The sequence below is a fragment of the Piliocolobus tephrosceles genome, chromosome 9 (genome assembly GCF_002776525.5).
Source record: "Piliocolobus tephrosceles isolate RC106 chromosome 9, ASM277652v3, whole genome shotgun sequence".
Lineage (NCBI taxonomy): Eukaryota > Metazoa > Chordata > Mammalia > Primates > Cercopithecidae > Piliocolobus > Piliocolobus tephrosceles.
This window is the reverse complement of record NC_045442.1, coordinates 111,864,654-111,883,870: the sequence shown is the minus strand read 5'-3', so window position 1 is coordinate 111,883,870 and position 19,217 is coordinate 111,864,654. Positions and strand designations below refer to the sequence as shown.

The following is a 19,217-nucleotide window of genomic DNA, read 5'->3' as shown; positions in this document are numbered from 1 at the left end:
AATGTTGGCCTGCCTTGCTAGATTGGGGAAGTTCTCCTGGATAATATCCTGAAGTGTTTTCCAACTTGATTCCATTCTCCCTGTCACTTTCAGGTACACCAATCAAAGTAGATTTGGTCTTTTCACCTAGTCCCATGTTTCTTGGAGGCTTTGTTCATTTATTTGACTCTTTTTTCTCTAAACTTCTCTTCTCAGTTCATTTTATTCATTTGATATTCAATCACCAATACCCTTTCTTCCACTTGATCAAATCAGCTACTGAAGCTTTTGCATGTGTCATGTATCAGGTCATTTAAGGTCTTCTCTAGGCTGTTTATTGTAGTTAGCCATTTGTCTCATCTTTTTTTCAAGGTTTTTAGCTTCTTTGAGATGTGTTTGAACATACTTTTTTAGCTCAGAGAAGTTTGTTATTACCAATCATCTGAAGCCTACTTCTGTCAACTTATCAAAGTCATTCTCCATCTAGCTGTGTTCCATTGCTGGCAAGGAGCTGCATTCCTTTGGAGGAGAAGAGGTGTTCTGATTTTTAGAATTTTCAGCTTTTCTGCTCTGGTTTCTCCCCATCTTTGTGCTTTTATCTACCTTTGGTCTTTGGTGATGGTAATGTACAGATGGGGTTTTGGTGTGGATATCCTTTCTGTTTGTTAGTTTTCCTTCTCACAGTCAGCACCGTTAGCTACAGATCTGTTGGAGTTTGCTGGAAGTCCACTCCAGACCCTGTTTGCCTGGGTTTCACCAGCAGAGGCTGCAGAACAGCAAATATTGCTGAACAGCAAATGTTGCTGTCTGATCCTTCCTCTGGAAGCTTCCTCTCAGAAGGGCACCCAGCTGTATGAGGTGTCAGTCAGCCCCTACTGGGAGGTATCTCCCTGTTACGCCACTCGGGGGTCAGGGACCCACTTGAGGAGGCAGTCTGTCTGTTCTCAGATCTCAAATTCTGTGCTAGGAGAAGCACTACTCTCGTCAAAGCTGTCAGACAGGGATGTTTAAGTCTGCAGGAGTTTCTCCTGCCTTTTGTTCAGCTATGCCCTGCCCCAAGAGGTGGAGTCTACAGAAGCAGGCAGGCCTCCTTGAGCTGCAGTGGGCTGCACCCAGTTCCAGCTTCCCAGCCACTTTGTTTACCTACTCAAGCTTCAGCAGGGGCAGGCGCCCCTCCCCCAGCCTCGCTGCTGCCTTGTAGTTGATCTCAGACTGCTGTGGTAGCAGTGAGCGAGGCTCCATGGGCATAGGATCCTCCGAGCCAGGCGCGGGATATAATTTCCTGGTGTGCCGTTTGCTGAGACTGTTGGAAAAGCGCAGTATTAGGGTGGGAGTGTCCCAGTTTGGCTGGGAAAGGGAATTCCCCGACCCTTTGCACTTCCTGGGTGAGGCGATGCCCCACCCTGCTTTGACTCACACTCGGTGGGCTGCACTCACTGTCCAACAAACCCCAGTGAGATCAACCTGGTACCTCAGTTGGAAATGCAGGAAAAGAATTCTTGTATTTATTTACCCTTATTAAATACTGAAAACTCTAGAAACAGATTCAAAGTATGATAAAGATGTCAGTTGAAAAAAAAAAGAGGTATTATTTAAATGGTTTAGAAAAAATGGCTAGTTATTTGGGAAAAATTTGTATATTCCCTTCAAACATATGAAATGGAACTTCCGGGTAGATCTGTCTATTAATATGTTTGTACAGTTTGAAGTGGTTCGATCTTTTTAGTGTTTATTATTGCCTTTCTTTGCATAGCCCAAGAAGGAACGAGTGGCGTAAAGTATGATGACAAACACACTGTAAAATAAATATGCAATATGTAAGATAAATGTCCATGTGCATACTATATGTGAGGAATCCGTTCAAAATTTGGAAAAAGGTTAAATTAGAAGAAGAAAGTAATTCTTCAATATCTCTAACCATTTTTGTATTAATGTCTATTTATTATTATTATTAATGTGGTTAATCACTTTTCATAGGCTTATTTCCTCTGGGTATTGAGATTAAAATCTATCTAAATGCAAGAGAGAAGTCCTTCAGCAGAGGCAAAGTTATGAGTTGGGAGTGAGAGATTTTTCACTTTCACAATTTAAAACGAATTTAAATCAGGATATTAAGTAAATAGGTGAAGTAACGACATACGCGGAATAAAAATTTGGGAACTGACTACACAATCACTTTTTAAAAAGTTTGTTAGTAATACACACACACAGAGAGTGCGCGTGCGAGTGAGAGCGCTTTTATAGTAGTTTTTTTTTTATGACTCTTTTTCCTGTGTTAAATTATTACATCTCCAAGATAGGCTCCCTGTCTTTTCACCTTTTTGTTCCTGGCATCTAACATAGTACCTGGCACTGGGTGAGCATAGAAAGTTTGCTGAATAAAGGAATGAATGAATGAATGGATAAGAAAATAAATCTCTATGGCACATTAGGATGAATATTTTTGTTAATTGTAGGGATAACATTTGATGTTATGAAACAACAGCTAATATATTAGAATGATGTCTTGTAATACATCATCATTAGGTTTATCCATGGTTGGTTTGCAAAATAATTTACCCTCATTTTTTTTTCTAACACATAAAATGACAGTGAATACATTATTTGTCTCTGTTTTTACTAGAAGACGAGTTGTAAGATTTAAGGAATGATTCACATTTTTTGATTAGCGTGATCATATGCTCTTCTTTGATGGTATTTGTTGAAAATTCTTTGGGGATTCGGCATAGCTAATGAGTGGCTTTATAAACTGCACAGGGAGATAAAAAAAGAAAAGTTAGTAAAGTGAATTAAGTCTGTAAATCAAGACAGGCTTTTATCAATATCCAACCTCTAATATCGCTAGAAGTCAGACAGACCACCCTTTCCTTTAATTTTTAATTTAACTAACCATCCCTTTGATTTCAAATCACTAAGACATCACTGAGAGTCAAAGACTAACCTTGAGAAGGATTTATCTTCTTTAGTCATCAAAAAGATATGAAATTCCATTAATTAGGTGTGAATTTTCCACCCTTTTCAATACAGAAGTTACATGAATCTATAGGTGTCAGATTTGTAGTTGTTTTGTTAAGGATGTTAATGATCTATCTATAAACTGTTAGTTGTTTTGCAAAGTTAATTTTAGATTAACTGATGCATAGTTGTGCTTTCTGTAACCATGCAGAGGAAGAACCACTTGATCACACATCTTCATCTAACTCAGCAGAACAAGGCATCAGACATATTTATTAGCATTAGTTCCCTGAAAACATGAAGTTATGAATGTCTAGCTCCTTGGTATACCCTTTTCAGACATTCCTTTTCGTTTTTTCCTCTTTAGCTTTTATTTTTTAGATTATCTGTAAATTACACATTTCATATTTGTATGCTATCAATCTGTTGGAACATTTTGGTTCACTTCTGTATGTCATTTCCCTAAATCTTCTCCTCTAGTCTACTGTTTTGATTACAAGCTTCAGAGACAAAGTTTTTCTTGTGAATCATCATGAAAATGCTATGACCCAGGACCAAGGAATATTAATTGGGAACTAACCATAAATGTAATACTGTGTATATACGTATATTTTTTTCTTTGCCAAATATCCATCATTATGATTTGTTAAATCATCTAGTTCCCAGAAAGGGCTAGACCTAGAATACCAAAGAATAGTGTATACAATCTAAGCTTTGTCCTGTGCTCAACTGGTTAATATGCTATTTCAATGAAGCTGTCATTTTTATTTGGTCATTGGGCTTATATGTCATTTTATGTCATGTTACATTATACTGGGTCAGTTTACGTATTAGAATATTGTATTACTAGTTAACCAACCTCAGATATTGATGTTTATGTAAGATTTTTAGAAAATTAATTTGTTCTTTCCAATTAAAAAATTTTTTGTGAAAACAATTATTATTGTTACTTATATAATAATTACATTATAACAGAATTTATGAAAATCAAAATAATATGTAATATAATTTTTGAAATCTTATTGCTGTTAAAATTATCACTTTTACTCCGCACTCAATTCACTTCATAAATCCTTTATTACATCCATCAGGGATAAGTGGTTTCTCCAACATATTTCTCCTTTTCTCTTTTCCTATGTCAGTGATTTAAGCTTTTTGAAGAAGGTACAACTTGAATAATTAAACAATATGAATAGAAGTTTGGATAGCTAGTGACTTCTGCCTTAGTAAACTGTTCAGATTTCATCAAATATCCATAATTTCATGTAAACGCAAGGAAAGGTAGATTTTACTGAGTAGGGCAATGTTATGTTATGTTATGTTATGTTATGTTATGTTATGTTATGTTATGTTATGTTATTTATTTTTTGAGACAGAGTCTCACTCTGTTGCCAGGCTGGAGTGCAGTGGCGCGATCTCAGCTCACTGCAACCTCTGCCTCCCGGGTTCAAGCGATTCTCCTGCTTCAACCTCCTAAGTAGCTGGGACTACTGGCGCACGCCACTGCACACTGCTAATGTATTTTTAGTAGAGACGGGGTTCCACCATGTTGGTCAGGATGGTCTCAATTGACCATCCTTGACCTCGTGATCCAAGTAGAGCAATTTATAATAATGGTGTCTCTAAAAGTTCCAAAATAAATGTATTGCTAATTCTGCTAGTTTTTCTTTTGGGAAGTACTTTATTAGACTAATATGCCTCTGTTTGGATGAGATAAACTATGTCTTAGTTATTATCAGAGATATGTTGAAGTCAAATAAAATATAGATAAAAATATATAAAAAAATGTTTTGAGGGAAGCAAGAATTGCAATTTGGGGCATATACACAGACAAGGTGGTCTTCAGTATATCTGAAGAACAAAGAGAAGATTGGAGGTTTTGTAAAAGAGAAATGTAAAAATAACTATTTGGTACTATGCTTAGTACTTGGTCAACAGAATAATCTGTACGTCCAACCTCCATGACACGAGTTTGCCAGTATAACAAACATGCACACATACCCCTGAACCTAAAATAAAAGTTTTTTAGGAAAAAAAAAGGAGAAATGTTCCCTATTGTTGTGAAAGAAAGTTCATTGGCACTGGTAAAGTTATGCAGAGCTGGCAAGCTCTAACTGGTGCATGACGGGTAAAACTAGTTTTAGAGTCTCAGCAGATTCTTTCAGTATCTGTCAGATACAACTAGTTTCAGGTTACAACTGTCAGTTTCAGGAGCCAGATTTGCAGAAAATTTTATTTTTGGAGCAGTGTTACATGCCCTGAGTGCTTTCCACGACCCCTGACCTCTTGACTCTGTTTGACTTGGGTTTGACAAGAATGACTCAATTCGTAAGATCAGCTTTCACAGATTCAGTGCTTCTTTGTTGTTTCAGTTTTTATTGGTCAGATGCTTCTGAGCTAAATAACTGGGTTTTGCACCACACTGCGTCATCTTCTTTCATGTTTGATTATTTCCCTCATACAAACTTCTTTACTTTCAGACAGAGAAAGGACTATCAAAAGTATGGCAAGAAAGTAAGCAGAACCCTGGTAATCATTGGCAAAAGGCTGACATCCTGCTAGGAAAGTTAAGGAATTTTGAAGTCATATTTCAAGGTATCAGAACAAGAGATCTGGGAGGAGGAGCTGCAATTGATGATATTGAATTTAAAAACTGCACAACTGGTAAGTTTTCGGAAAGCACTTCCATTTTGAAGCACATTTATAATCTAGCCATTTTATCTTTGTTGCACGTGTTTAAAATGTTTTACTGTTTTGTTTTTTGTACACATACACAAATCAATTGAAAGGTATAATTTTATAATTGTGAACTTAAAACTCTGTTAAGAGATAATACCTATCTTAGTCTGTTTGGGCTGCTATTACAAAATGCCATAAGCTGGGTAGCATATAAACAACAGAATTTTTTTCCTTGTGGTTCTGGAGGCTGGGAAGGCCAGATTAAGACAGGCAGATTTGGTATGTGGTGAAGGCTCATTTCCTGGTTAATAGATGGCACCTTCTTGCTGTGTCTTCACTTGGTGGAGTCCAAGTGGAGCCCTTATAAAATGAGCTCCCTTGGGCCTTTGTTATAAAGGCACTAATCCCATTCATGAGGACTCTGCCCGCATGACATAGTCATCTTCCTGAAGACCCCGTCTCCAGACACTGTCACCTTTGGGTTTAGGGTTTCCACATATGAATGAGGGGAGGAGAATAAACAGGCCATAGCAATATCTTCTTCATCATTCAATTGCATGAGTGACTCCCCACTTCCTTCCATACTATCCACTTTCTAACAGGAATAATTTTTCCCTTCTGCATTTGTTTTTAAACACAATTTTAAATGTGAGCCTAATATTTACATGTATTTACCTAATTTAAACTAATTATAAACGAACCAGTAAAAACGGGTTAGAAATCTGGTAGTTAGTGCTTCTATAAGAAATACATTCAATCAGGCAAAATTCAAGCAGAAATTGAGCTGAGAGCTGTGCTTGGGAGATTTAAAGATGCTACTCCAGCCTGTGAACAGTAACTTGAAAAAAAGTACTTCCATTTATCATGTTTCTAAATGAAAAGTATAACTACACTTAGATTCTCTTTACAAAACTACCCAGAAAATGTCAAAAATAATTATAAATACATTTGTACAATTTCACAGTTTGCAAAGTTCTTTCAGAGGAATTATTCCATTTGGTTTCCAAAATAATCCTGTGTGAGATATACTGCCAAGGAAATATATGCCTTCTGTGGTTTTCTATACTGATTCACTTGGCAGCAAGCCTCTGCGACTAAAAGAGCTAAACCTGAATGCTATTTAATTTTATTGTTGGTCTCATATTAAAACATCATTTCACTGAGGCAGTTCAAAAAATGTGACTTTGGTTTTTTCATAGTGTTACAGCATCTGCTCTTTTTATGAGCAGTTCTGTTTCAAAAGATTCTGCTTAGAAATACATTCTTTTAACTTTCATATCCCTCTCCTCCAACCTATGTTTCTAGAAAAGGTGGCTGTTACTCAGTTACCTCATGTTACATAAAATCAGAAATTATGTGTTTCAGACCATTTAAGGAGCATATAGCTCCAGGTATCTATGTCATGCAGGAGACAGGATTTGGGCTTGAAGATGCTGGGGAGAGGGTGTCTTGATGAAAGAGGTTGAGGTTTTGCACATATTCGTGTAAAGGGAATCTTAGACATGAGAATATGCTTCTTGAACTCTCTCCTAGTAACTTTCCTAGTCATATGTTGAAATTCTATTATGGTTAGTAACTCAATCTAGAAATGATTTTGGCCACTCGAAAAGGAAAAATTTTTCAAAACTTTCTCTGAGATTTTAGAAAGGAAGAAGCTTTATTCAGTAAGAGAAATTCCTTTCCTCTCAAGGGAAGCAGAATGATTCCTAGATGGGTTGATTCAGGACAGAAGGAAACTGAAAGTTATTATTCTGGCTTTGCCAGTTTCATGTAGAAGTTTGCACTCTTTCTTCCCCTTTTTGTTATAGAGTTCTGTGAGACTTGACATGATTATAATTAATTTTGTTCAATTGAAGCCAACGCTTGGCTAAGTTATACTTTAATATTGTATATTTAGTGATAAACTGCTTTTAGGCCTATAGTTCTTTCTTTGTCATCAAGTAAAGAGGCATCATGTTGTCAATTATAGTTGAATATGGTCAATTGCACATTTAATACATTTTCAGAAAAAGTAGCCACTAGTTTTTAACAGCCCAGCCAGCTACAGTTAACAAGGATTTTCAAATTGTTTTTCAGTAGAAATAGAAAACATGAAAAAATTATGAGAAAGTTTGAAAGACTGTGAATGGAACTCAATGACATTCTTTTTAATCATCTTAGTTTTTAGCTTTATGCCAGCGAAATATCAGGGCTGTGTAATGTGGTTGATCAGAAGGAGCTTAGAGTGTAAGTTACACTAAGTTGCTTTCTGCAGTTGCCACTTTAGAAGATGAGAATGGTATTTAGCAAAACACCTCAAAGTCAGAAAGGCACTTTATCATAGGGGTTAAGAACGAGGAGCCTCGAGTCAAACTATGTGGGCATGGCATTTGTCTGTGTCATCTGGCTCAGGTAAGTTTCTTCATTTTGCTTTGCATCGATTTCCTCACCAATAAAATTGAGAAGATGAAAATAGTATTTTCATCAATGGTTTACATAAATATTAAATATGTTAATATATGTGAAGTTCTTTGAATAGTCTTGGTACATAGCAAAATTAATGTTACATTTTATTATTACAATGATCATCATTACTATTAACATGCCATATTCTAAAATGGTGCTTTATTGTCCTGTGTTAGGAAACCAACTTCAAATCATAAACTACCAGGTCACCACACAATTGATCATGAAATTGTCGATGTTATGCATTTGAAATAAATAACTTAAAAAATGAGTGAATGTTTATTTCTGTCACATTCTAATCACAAAAAATCCACACATATTGTATGCTACCATTTATATGAAATGTACAGAATAGACAAATGTATAGAGACAGAGGAGGTGAGTGGTTACTTAGGTGTGAGGGAATGAGGACGGGGAATGGCTGCTAATTGATACTGGATTTCTTCATGGAGTGATAAAACTATTCTAATGTTTATAGTGATCAATGCATAACTTCATAAACATATTAGAACCGTTAAATGTCATATGGCTAAACTTAATGGCATGCAAATTATAAATCAGTAAAGCTTTTTAAATGAGAGGAATGACCCACCTGGGCAACATAGCAAAACTGCCATCTCTATAAAAATTTTGGGCCAGGCACTGTGGCTCATTCCTGCAATCCAGCAATTTGGGAGGCTGAGGCAGCTGGATTATTTAAGACCGGGAGTTCGAGACCAGCCTGGCTAACATGGTGAAACTCCAACTCTACTACAAATAGAAAAATGAACTGGGCGTGGTGGCACATGCTTGTAATCCCAGCTACTCAACAGGCTGAGGCATGAGAATTGCTGGAACCAGGGAGGCAGAGGTTTGCAGTGAGCCAAGATCTTGCCACTGCATTCCAACTAGGGTGATGGGGCAAGACTCTGTCAGAAAACAAAAACACAAAAAAGCAATGGAAAACTAAAACATAAGCCAGGCATGGTGGCTTGCACCTGTAGTCCTAGCTACTCAGGAGGCTGAGGCAGGAGAGTTGCAATAGGCTGAGTCCAGGAGTTGGAGGTTTCAGTGAGCCATGATCATGCCACTGCACTCCAGCCTAGGTAACAGAGTCAGACCCTGTCTCAAAGAAAAAAGATCAAGAATTCTGGAAATATGGTGATAGTAGTGCCCTAACAGTTTTTGGATTTTCCCAAGTCCTCACACAAAACCATCAGAGAACCTAATTGGCAAAGTCAGCAAGTCATGAAAAACATATACAACAAAGTTAAATGAAAATACAGCTCTATAAAATCCAAAATACAAACTAATAGGACAAACCACAAACAGTGACAAGACTTGTGTATTATTTATTTCTATAAGGGGGAAGGCAGGAAAATCACAAAAGAGTCAACAGTTACTGGAAAACATAGCCAGGTTTGAGAATGGCAACTAACAGTGGACAGGTTTTCTGACTTGGAGAACCGAATGGGTCCAAGGTATCTGTGATGAGGTCTATGGGGCTGGAACAATTTGAATTCTCAAAATTGATCCAACAGGATTCCCTTCTATAAAAACAGCCCACATTAAAAAACCAAACAATTAAAAAACAAAGATGCCAATAAAAACACTCCCGGGAGTGGAATCAAATTGAACAGTCTAGGGACAGTTGAAGATGAGAAAAGATTTGCTTCAAAGTGTGGGAGAATATTAGCCAAGAAATGTAAACATAAAGGAACATTAAAGAACTTTAGTCAGGAAATGTCAAAAAGCAATCACCATATTTTTATAGATATATATAGATTTTATAGACTTATATACTCTTTTCTGATTTTGAGCCTACTCATATGAATTTAATCATATTCTTTTAGAGCCTCAGGTTCCTTACTCACAAAACAACAGGATCGTAATAGGTAATCTCTGCGATTTCCCTCCAATTACCTGATATAAGTCTGGAATTTATGAATATGTTTTTAAATTTCAGTATCATTGAGAGCAAATTTAAATTGGTTGTGAGTAGAAATGAGGAAAGATAGATTATATATACTGTATATATAATTATATGATACATATAAATCATATATATATAAAGATGGCATACACAAATATTTTTAGACTTATGATGGTGTTATATATGGATAAACCCGTGTAAGTTGAAAATGCATTCCATACCCAATAAACCCGTTATGAAGTCAAAAAATTTTAAGTCAAACCATTATAAATGCAGATGGATTTATGATGAGGTTACGTCCTGATAAGCCCATTGTAAAGTTGAAGAATTATAAATCAAACCATTGTAAATTGACTGTGCACACGTACACACAGACACACATACACATTATACATACCATGATATGTATGGTACATATTTGGTAGTGATCTACTTTACGTGCAAATAGGAAAGCTATTTAAGTTTCATATTTCTTTCTTTCTATTCAAAAACTTACAACTCAATTTATTAGATAATATTTAGAAAATAGCCAACATAAAGCTAGATATATTCTTTTTTATTTCTTTGCATTCTGAATACATTATGGTACTATCTTCAACTTACTATCAAATGTATTTTTCTAAAAAGAAAAAGCAAAATAATGGGCATATTCTGTAGTCTGTCCAGGAACACAATAAGAAGCCTCTCTCCTTTTTGGACAAGTTAATAAGGAAGCAAGTACCTTATTCACATAAAAATAAGTGAGAGATTTTAAATTTGATGTCCCTCCTTTTTATTCAAGTTGGTTTAAAAATGATTTGTACAGAAATCTTATAAAATGCAGCAACCATTCCACAGAACAGAGAAGTAGGAAGGCAGTTCTTATTGAAAAGAAAGGACTATCCTATCATTGTAATTCTAAAGTTCTAAATTTAAATGACTTCTGAAATTTCAGAATGTTACTTAAAGTACAATCATTTCTTAAGCACAGTCATTCACCTGATACTCAGGGAGCTTACTATAAATACTAAGTAGCATTTATGTCAGCTGTAAAGATCCCAGATCAGCAATAAGACCACTAGGTGTGAGTCCTAGCTTACGCATTTGCTATCTGCTCTATGGTTTTAGGCAAATGACATGATCTTCTTTTGCCTTATGTTTTTCATCTATAAAATTGTAATAATACTTCTATCTCATAAAGTTCCTGTGAAGATTAAATTATTAACTCTATACAATGTACTTTGAAAAATGCATGAGATATAGCAAGAATCTGAATATTCATTGGCCAATAAGTATAAATGAACTACACTGCAAGACTTGTTAATTGTTTTAGGGACAGCACTTTTTATAGCACATTTAGAATCTTGTTCTGTTTTGTTCCTTCATTTTCACATGTTCAGCAAACATTATCGATTTTCTAGTCTGCAGAAAGCTTTGTGCAATGCACTGCACACATCTATGGTGAGCTGGGCTGAAATGTGTGCATTCCAGAGTGTTCAGTTTTGTGGATTTTTCTGTTTCCCTTTTCAGTGCCCCTTTCTTAATTCCTGGCATTTGTCTCCTTCCCCAGTGTGTTCCTCTCATGTTCTCTATTTCCAGGACCCCTCTGAACTGCTTGAAGACACTGGTAAACCCACTACCTCAGGGTAGAATCCAATAATGGTATAAGATGTTGCCTTTTCAACTGAATATCTAGAAAATCCAATTTAATGATGACCAGTTTTCAGTTCAAGGAAAAGGAAGAGATAATTTAGGGAACAGAGAATATTTCCAGAATCTTCTGACAGTAGTTACTCAATCTTTCCCTACATTCATACATAGCAAAACACTCACACCCCCTAAATAATCTTAATTGTGAAAAGACAAAAATACCTTGAGGGTAAAATAAAATAAGCTGGCATTGTTATAATTTCAGATGTCTTAGGTGTTGTCTTCATACATAATATAAAAAGGCATTCTTTTTTATCATAGCCACTTTCCCATCTTTCATTTTTTCCTGTTAAAAACTGTATGTATGACTCCTGAGTCCTTTAAACACTGATTGATCTGGAGTGAAAAATAGTGGCATGATGATAATGATCTCAGTGCAGCATCACTCTGGATTCAAATTGAACTTGGGAGATCACAAAACGTTGATTGCTCTATATAAAGTTCACACACAAATAAATCTATAAAGAGAACTCCGTAGATTTTAACTTCAGGACTTACCTTCTTCACTTAGTTTACATGAAAAGCTGTATTTCTGCTCACAGGTGAGTGCTCCGAGTGTTGGATTCAGATCACTTGCAGGCTTCTTTTAAAGTAAATGTCAGAAAAGAAAAAGAAGAAAAAGAAGGTGGCAATGAGTAGAAAAGTAATGCGTATCTCACCCTAATGAAACAATTAGAAGTGGCAGGTATTGATTGATTGATTGATTGATTGATTGATTGATTGACAGAGTCTTGTTCTGTCACCAGGCTGGAGTGCAATGGCACGATCTCGGCTCACTGCAACCTCCACCTCCTGGGTTAGAGTGATTCTCCTGCCTTAGCCTCCTGAGTAGCTTGAATTACAGGCATGCACCACCATGCCCAGCTAATTTTTGTATTTTTAGTAGAGACGGGATTTCACCATGTTTGCCAGGATGGTTTGATTTCCTGACCTCGTGATCTGCCCGCCTCAGCCTCCCAAAGTGCTGGAATTACAGGCATGGGCCACTGCTCCCATTGCTTTAAGTAAATATTGTCAGAAAAGGAAAAGAAGAAAAAGAAGATGGTAATCAGTGGAAAACTAATGCACATCCCACCCTAACAAAATAATTTAAAATGACTTTTATTTTTAAAAGTGAATGGCTAGATAATATATAGTACTGTGTAATGTAAGGGTGAATAAATGATAGATGAATGGATGTAAGGATGGATGGATGGATGCATGGGTGGATGGCCAGACAGATGGTTTAATAGAGACCATGCATTCAAATCTTGTTATATGTGTAAAATTCAGAATAGAGCAAGTTCTTGTCTTTATTGAGTTACATTCTGGTGGCACATGCAGATAATAAGCAAAGTAATATATGATATATTATGTAGTAGTGCTAAGTGCTACGAATGGTAAAGGGAAAAAGTAATACAGAAGTATTTCCCTGATTAGAGTGGGCAGAAACAGCCTATTTGAAGGTTGTAGTTGTACAAAGGCTTAAGTGAAATGAGGAGGCAACCATGCAAACATGTCAGGGAACAGAAATCCAGGCTTAGCAACCAGTGAGGCAGAATTGCTAGAAGAGCAAATTGCTGGAGTGAAAGGGAAGAAGGGTAGACAGACAGTGATGGTCCTCATCATGCAGAGCTTTGGTATCAGAAATGCCTGCTCACAGCATAGGGATTATGCAAGCCAAACCTGGAGTCAGACTTTCCAGGTTCAAATCCTGGCTTTGCCACTTACTTGCTGTGTGATCTTGAATAAGTGCTTAGCAACTCAGTGCCTCAGTTTCTTTATGGCAATAAAAATAGGACCTCCCAGCCAGGCATGGTGACTCATGCCTGTAATCCTAGCAGTTGGGAAGCCAAGGCAGGCAGATAACTTGAGGTCAGGAGTTCGAGACCAGCCTGGCCAACATGGTGAAACCCCGTCTCTACTAAAAATAAAAAAAATTAGCTGGGAGTTTTGGCACACACCTGTAATCCAGCCAGCCTCAGGGGCCTGAGGCAGGATAAATGTTTGAACCTGGGAGGCAAAGGTTGCAGTGAGCGAAGATTGTGCCATTATACTCCAGCCTGGGTGACAAGGAGAGACTCCATCTCAAAATAAAATAAATAAAATAAAATAAATAAAATACCTGCCTTATATTATTAGAATGATAGTGTGGATTTAAAAGTTACTATATGCCAAGTGCTTTATACAGTAACTCTTCATGGTAGCTACTGAAGCAATGTTTGATATGATTGCCATCATTCATCAACACCATCATATTTAATTGAATCCTTAAGACTCTGAAAAATTGAAATAGCTAGACGTTACACCAAATAACAGCTGAGCTGATTTCCTTACTGATGCTTAATGGCATGGAAACATAGCCTTATTAACCATAACATTGTAGAATAGTACTAAAATAATGATAAAGAACTTGGAGATAAAAGCAGTCACATAGCACCTGACATATCTGTCAAACAGGTTTACTGTCCACTGGTTACCAACTTGCCTGAGTCTGGTGAGACAGAATCCTCATACACTAGTTACATAAAGCAGCTTTATTACCTACAGATAGACAGCAAGGGACAACAGAAAATTAGGGTTCATCATTAAGCTGGTCCCCCAAGGCTGAGGAAAGCTGCTCAGGGTGGATGGAATCTCATCTGTGCAAGACCCTGTTGCAACACAGCTGATGATCTGGCAAAGCCCGCCCTGGGTCCTAAACCTTAGGTGAAAGCATGAAAGAATATTCTGTTTCTAAAAGGAATTGGAACCAAGACCAGGCTGTTTTAGAGCGTCCCTCTTATCTCAGAATGTTGCATTCCCAGCACATTCTGCATTTCTTCTTGAGAACTGCAGGCAAGAAACTAGGGAGACCTGGGTTGGTCCAAGGCCACAGGAAGAAATGTTCAGCAATATCTAGTTTGCTAATGATTTCAAATGGTCTTGAAAGAAAACAAGTGATATCAGACGTATCATTAGTGTTTCTAATAGTAGAATGTTTTAGTAATACTAGTTTAAGTATTTTAAAACATCGTAAGTGATGTTTTAAAAATTTTTTAATATTCAAATAATTCTTATTGTTACAGGTTTGTTTTATTTTGGATTCAAAAGTTTTTCAGTAAGGAAAGGGAGGGATAGGAATATGATCCTTAACTACAAATGTTATTTAACTTGAACCAGACCCAGGTCATAGCAGTTTCTTTCTTTACCTGATTATGTATGACTGTTTTTATACTAGGTTTCTTTATACATTGCAATGCACCTTTTGTACGTAGAGCTAAAATTTTCTGCCAACAATTGATATAATTTGTTAAATATGTTCTTTGTATAAGAATCAATTCATACATTTAAACTTGCACTTTAAATGAAACCTGCACTTTACTTATTGGCAGGATGAAGTATGCAATGCTTCTCAAATGACGGAATAGTCTTATGATAAGTAACTACATCCCTGCAAATATTGATTAACAAAAAGTGTCAAAGTCGTGTTTAAAAATAGCTTTATATAGTTTATCTCCTGATTATATGTTCTCTTCCAACTTATCAATATTAATAATGTCCATATATGAATGCATATTTTACTAAATATATATTATATATGGATGCAAAGATTAATTTTGTCTTTTCAATGAAAGGTAACTGATTTTTATTGATTGAAGAATTTTGATTATTTATCAAGAGGTAAGAATGGTGATATCTTTGTCATTGATTTATAGACAGATGCTATGTTTTTAAAAATGTATCACCACATGTGGTAGAGACACTCTGAATAATGTCAGTTTCTTTCCCACATGTCTCCCTTTTAGTTAAATGGGACAATGTGAATGAGAACTGGCCAATGTGCTGTGAGGAAGTAGCATGTGTCATTTCCATTTGAAATATTTAAAATGTAGTGTACAATTTTCATCATTACAGATTTATTTTGGATTCAAAAGTAAATCTCATCAGGTCTCCCTTGCATGTTAAAAGGGGCCTTATATCCCAGATAGTGTATCTACATCTGCCTCATCTTTCTGAATCTGTAGAGGAGAATCTCTTAGCAAACTTGTTTTTTGCATATGTATTATATATATATATATATATATATGTGTGTGTGTGTATATATATATGTGTATATATGTATACGTATGTGAATATATATGAATACATGTGTATATATATATGAATACATATGTGTTTGTATATATATAGTATTTTTAAAGATTTAAGTGGTATTTTTAAAGTATACCATCAAGCCCATCCTAACACACATGCAATTTACTACCTAACACACAATGCAATATTACATAAAGAGACATTATTTAACATTGAGTTTTCCAACTTCTCTACCTTGGAAGCAAATATATTTGCTGTATTTAAGGTCACAGTCTGAGGATTGTGGTTGCTTAGTTAATAAACAAAAATCACAACCAAGCTATCAATCCTTTGCAGGTTTATTCAACCTGAAGATGTAAGAGAGAAGTATACTTACCTTCAGATTCTAATAGTCTAAAGGTGTTAACCAAAAGCTCCCAGCATTCCTGGGTTCAGCCTTTTAAGGAAGTACCCTCAGTGAATAAAGTTGACACTAAACAAAATTCTGAACAAAGAGGTGGTGTCTTTGTGACATCAACTCTCTACCTTCAGTCATTGCCAGTTATAAATCTAACTTTCTTTTATTGCTTGAATTGATTTGAGATAGGCTTCAGAAGAGAGGCTTCATTGCCATGGTCAGCTAACTGCATTGTTCTTCATTAAGCCTTAGAGTCAAATAATTTGTTTCTTATAAAATCAGGGACTAGTTCTTTTTTTTGGTCCAAGGCCATTCATTAAACAAAAGAACTATTTGATTCAGTTTATTATACTTTTAATCAGTGTTTTTAAATTAAAAAAATCAAAGCCATGGATGAATCTAATTACTTTAACATTGTATTCAAGTAAACCATTTGTTACATACCTTGAAAGCATCAAATACTGCTTTATCTCTCAATAAAATTAAGAAAATTAGCATCTGAATGTTAAAATGGTCTGTATTTAAAGATGTAATTTAAATCATAATCATAAATATTACTATTAATATAAATATATTATAATCCAAACACAATCATATTCCTTGGTTCATTTACATTATTAAGAAAAAATAATTATTTGAGCAGACATTTTAGTAAGGCTTAAATAGCCCTTGAAATATCCCTAAGTTCAGATAGAGGCAACTGTAAATCTGAACGTTAACATTATCCTCAGTTCATGTAATTTCTAATTAGAATTTGTTTCAATTACAATGGGCATTTTCATATTTAGGATCTAGGTCAGTAGGACCATTGCATAGAGTTTTTGTAATGATATGGTGTTTCAATTTTTACTGAACTATATTTATTTTCACATGAACTGAATATTGATGTTTATCAAGAAGACTCCTACTTTATACTCATATATATTTTTTCCACTACATAATTGAAGTATATGCTATTTAGTCCTGAAATATCAGTACAGATATATACTAGTATATAAGATGTATGAGCTACAGTTGAACTTGGGTAGATGTGGAACACATGAAAATTACATTTAGTTGAGCCAAACTCACTTGGACTCGGGAAGGGGAACATCACACACTGGGGCCTATCATGGGGAGGGGGGAGGGGGGAGGGATTGCATTGGGGAGTTATACCTGATATAAATGATGAATTGATGGGTGCTGACGAGTTGATGGGTGCAGCACACCAACATGGCACATGTATACATATGTAACCTGCACGTTATGCACATGTACCCTAGAACTTAAAGTATAATAAAAAAAAAAAAAAAAAAAAGAAACAGTTAACAATAAAATCTACAGATATTTTTACATGCACAGATATTAAGCCAGGACTACAAACCAATTTTCTTGTCTATTACACTTGATGGAATGCATACACAATGTACATATTCACTCACACACAGATTTGTTTTTTTACTATAACATAATCTGTAAGTTTCTGAAAAATCTCATGTTTTGAATAATATGAAAAGAAGAAAGCCTTTAGAAAAATAGGGTTGGAGCAAGCCACTATAATCATAGGTAACCTAGTTACCCAGCACTAATATAAACACTAGCAATTACATTCAAACTAGTAGTACAGTTTAAATTATCTTGAATTCCTAATAAATGGAGGAACTTTTGAGTAAATGTATGACTCTACCTAAAACAGTGGGGGTGGATGGGAGGCAAGGACCTTGATGTAAATGTAGTATAAAATGTTTAAGGCTGTTGAATTTTGAAGGCAAGAGCAAATTACCCAAAGACTAGGAGAACTAGGCAATAAAGAAGCACTTTCAAAAGAGAGCACATGGATAACTCATCTAAAAAAGTTGGTTGAAGCACACTCTGTAGAGTCCTGGAATTCCTTGACTTGCTGAGTTAGCTATGCAAGTACACTTTGGTTTCTTCTGCTGTATGTTGATGCTACAAGAATTATTGTAGTGGTCAATTTCATGGAGCAATCAATACAACTTCTGTGTTATAGGAACCGAATTCCTCCACTCATCAGTTGCATACATGCCTACTTGTTTAATTGTTTTACAGAAGCATGCATTGAATAAGTGACAATCAAGACAATGGAAGGAAATGAATAGATATTGAAAAACCAATGGGTGACATGTCATACTAGATCCAACATATACACAATCTCATTTAAGTGGGGAATAAGGATGTTTAGTATAGAATGGATTCTTGAAGGATTTGAGTCAAATGACTCACACAAATTGTCTGGAAAGTTGTCTTGGAGGAATTGGGAAATGAAGAGTTTAAGATCGTTGATTAAAAGGTCAGGAAGGAGTTCAGAAAAAGAAATCAAGTGTGTTTGGAGTTCTTGCCACTAGCTTACTTTTTGGTCTTTTAGTCTTTGTACATTCTCATGATAATTTCTTGGAAATCTCTATGTTGATTTACTCTACCTGCCAACAATGTCAAACATAAAAGGAGTTTATATAATGGTACAAGGAATCACATAGATCAAGAATACAGTACAATGTCAGGAAGAAATGAAAAAAGACTAAAAAGTGAGAGGGGGTACCGGCAGTGGCTCACACCTATAATCCTTCATTGTAGGAGGCTGAGGCAGGAAGATCACTTGAGACCAGAAGCTCAGGATCAACCTGGGCAACATAGTGAGACCCCATCTCTACAGAAAAATTTTAAAAATTGGCTGGCGTGCTGATGTACACCTGTGGTCCCAGCTACTTAGAAGGCCAAGGCAAGAAGATCACTTGAACCTGGGAGGTTGAGGCTGCAGTGAGTCGTGATCTCACCACTGCACTCTAACCTGGGTGACAGAAACTGTGTCTTTCAGCTCATCTTTTTAATTTTCCTTTTTGTGGAAAGTCCATCTCTGCTTTACCATACATACAGAAAACATGACTCTGGGGAGTACACGAGCCTGGACACATTGTTGCAGGCATGTTTTAGTTTTGTTTCTAAATTCTCTGATTGACCTATCTTGGGTCAAATGGTCACCCTCAGACTAGTTATTGTAGACGGATGGCAGGATACATGAGACAAACATGCCTACGGGAACTCCACCTTGGTGACTGTATTGATGAAGGAGTGTCACCAGAATAGGGGAGTTGGGTATACAAATTA

At 36.0% G+C, this 19,217-nt stretch overlaps 1 protein-coding gene across 1 annotated transcript in view; it reads left to right on the top strand.

Moving 5' to 3' along the window:
- Positions 1–19,217, top strand: part of MALRD1 (MAM and LDL receptor class A domain containing 1) — a 701,386-nt gene that overhangs the window by 414,953 nt on the left and 267,216 nt on the right. Inside the window, exon 29 of the mRNA XM_026454821.1 lies at positions 5,415–5,598. Within this exon, the coding sequence (XP_026310606.1) occupies positions 5,415–5,598 (184 nt within the window). The remainder of the gene's footprint in view (positions 1–5,414; positions 5,599–19,217) is intronic.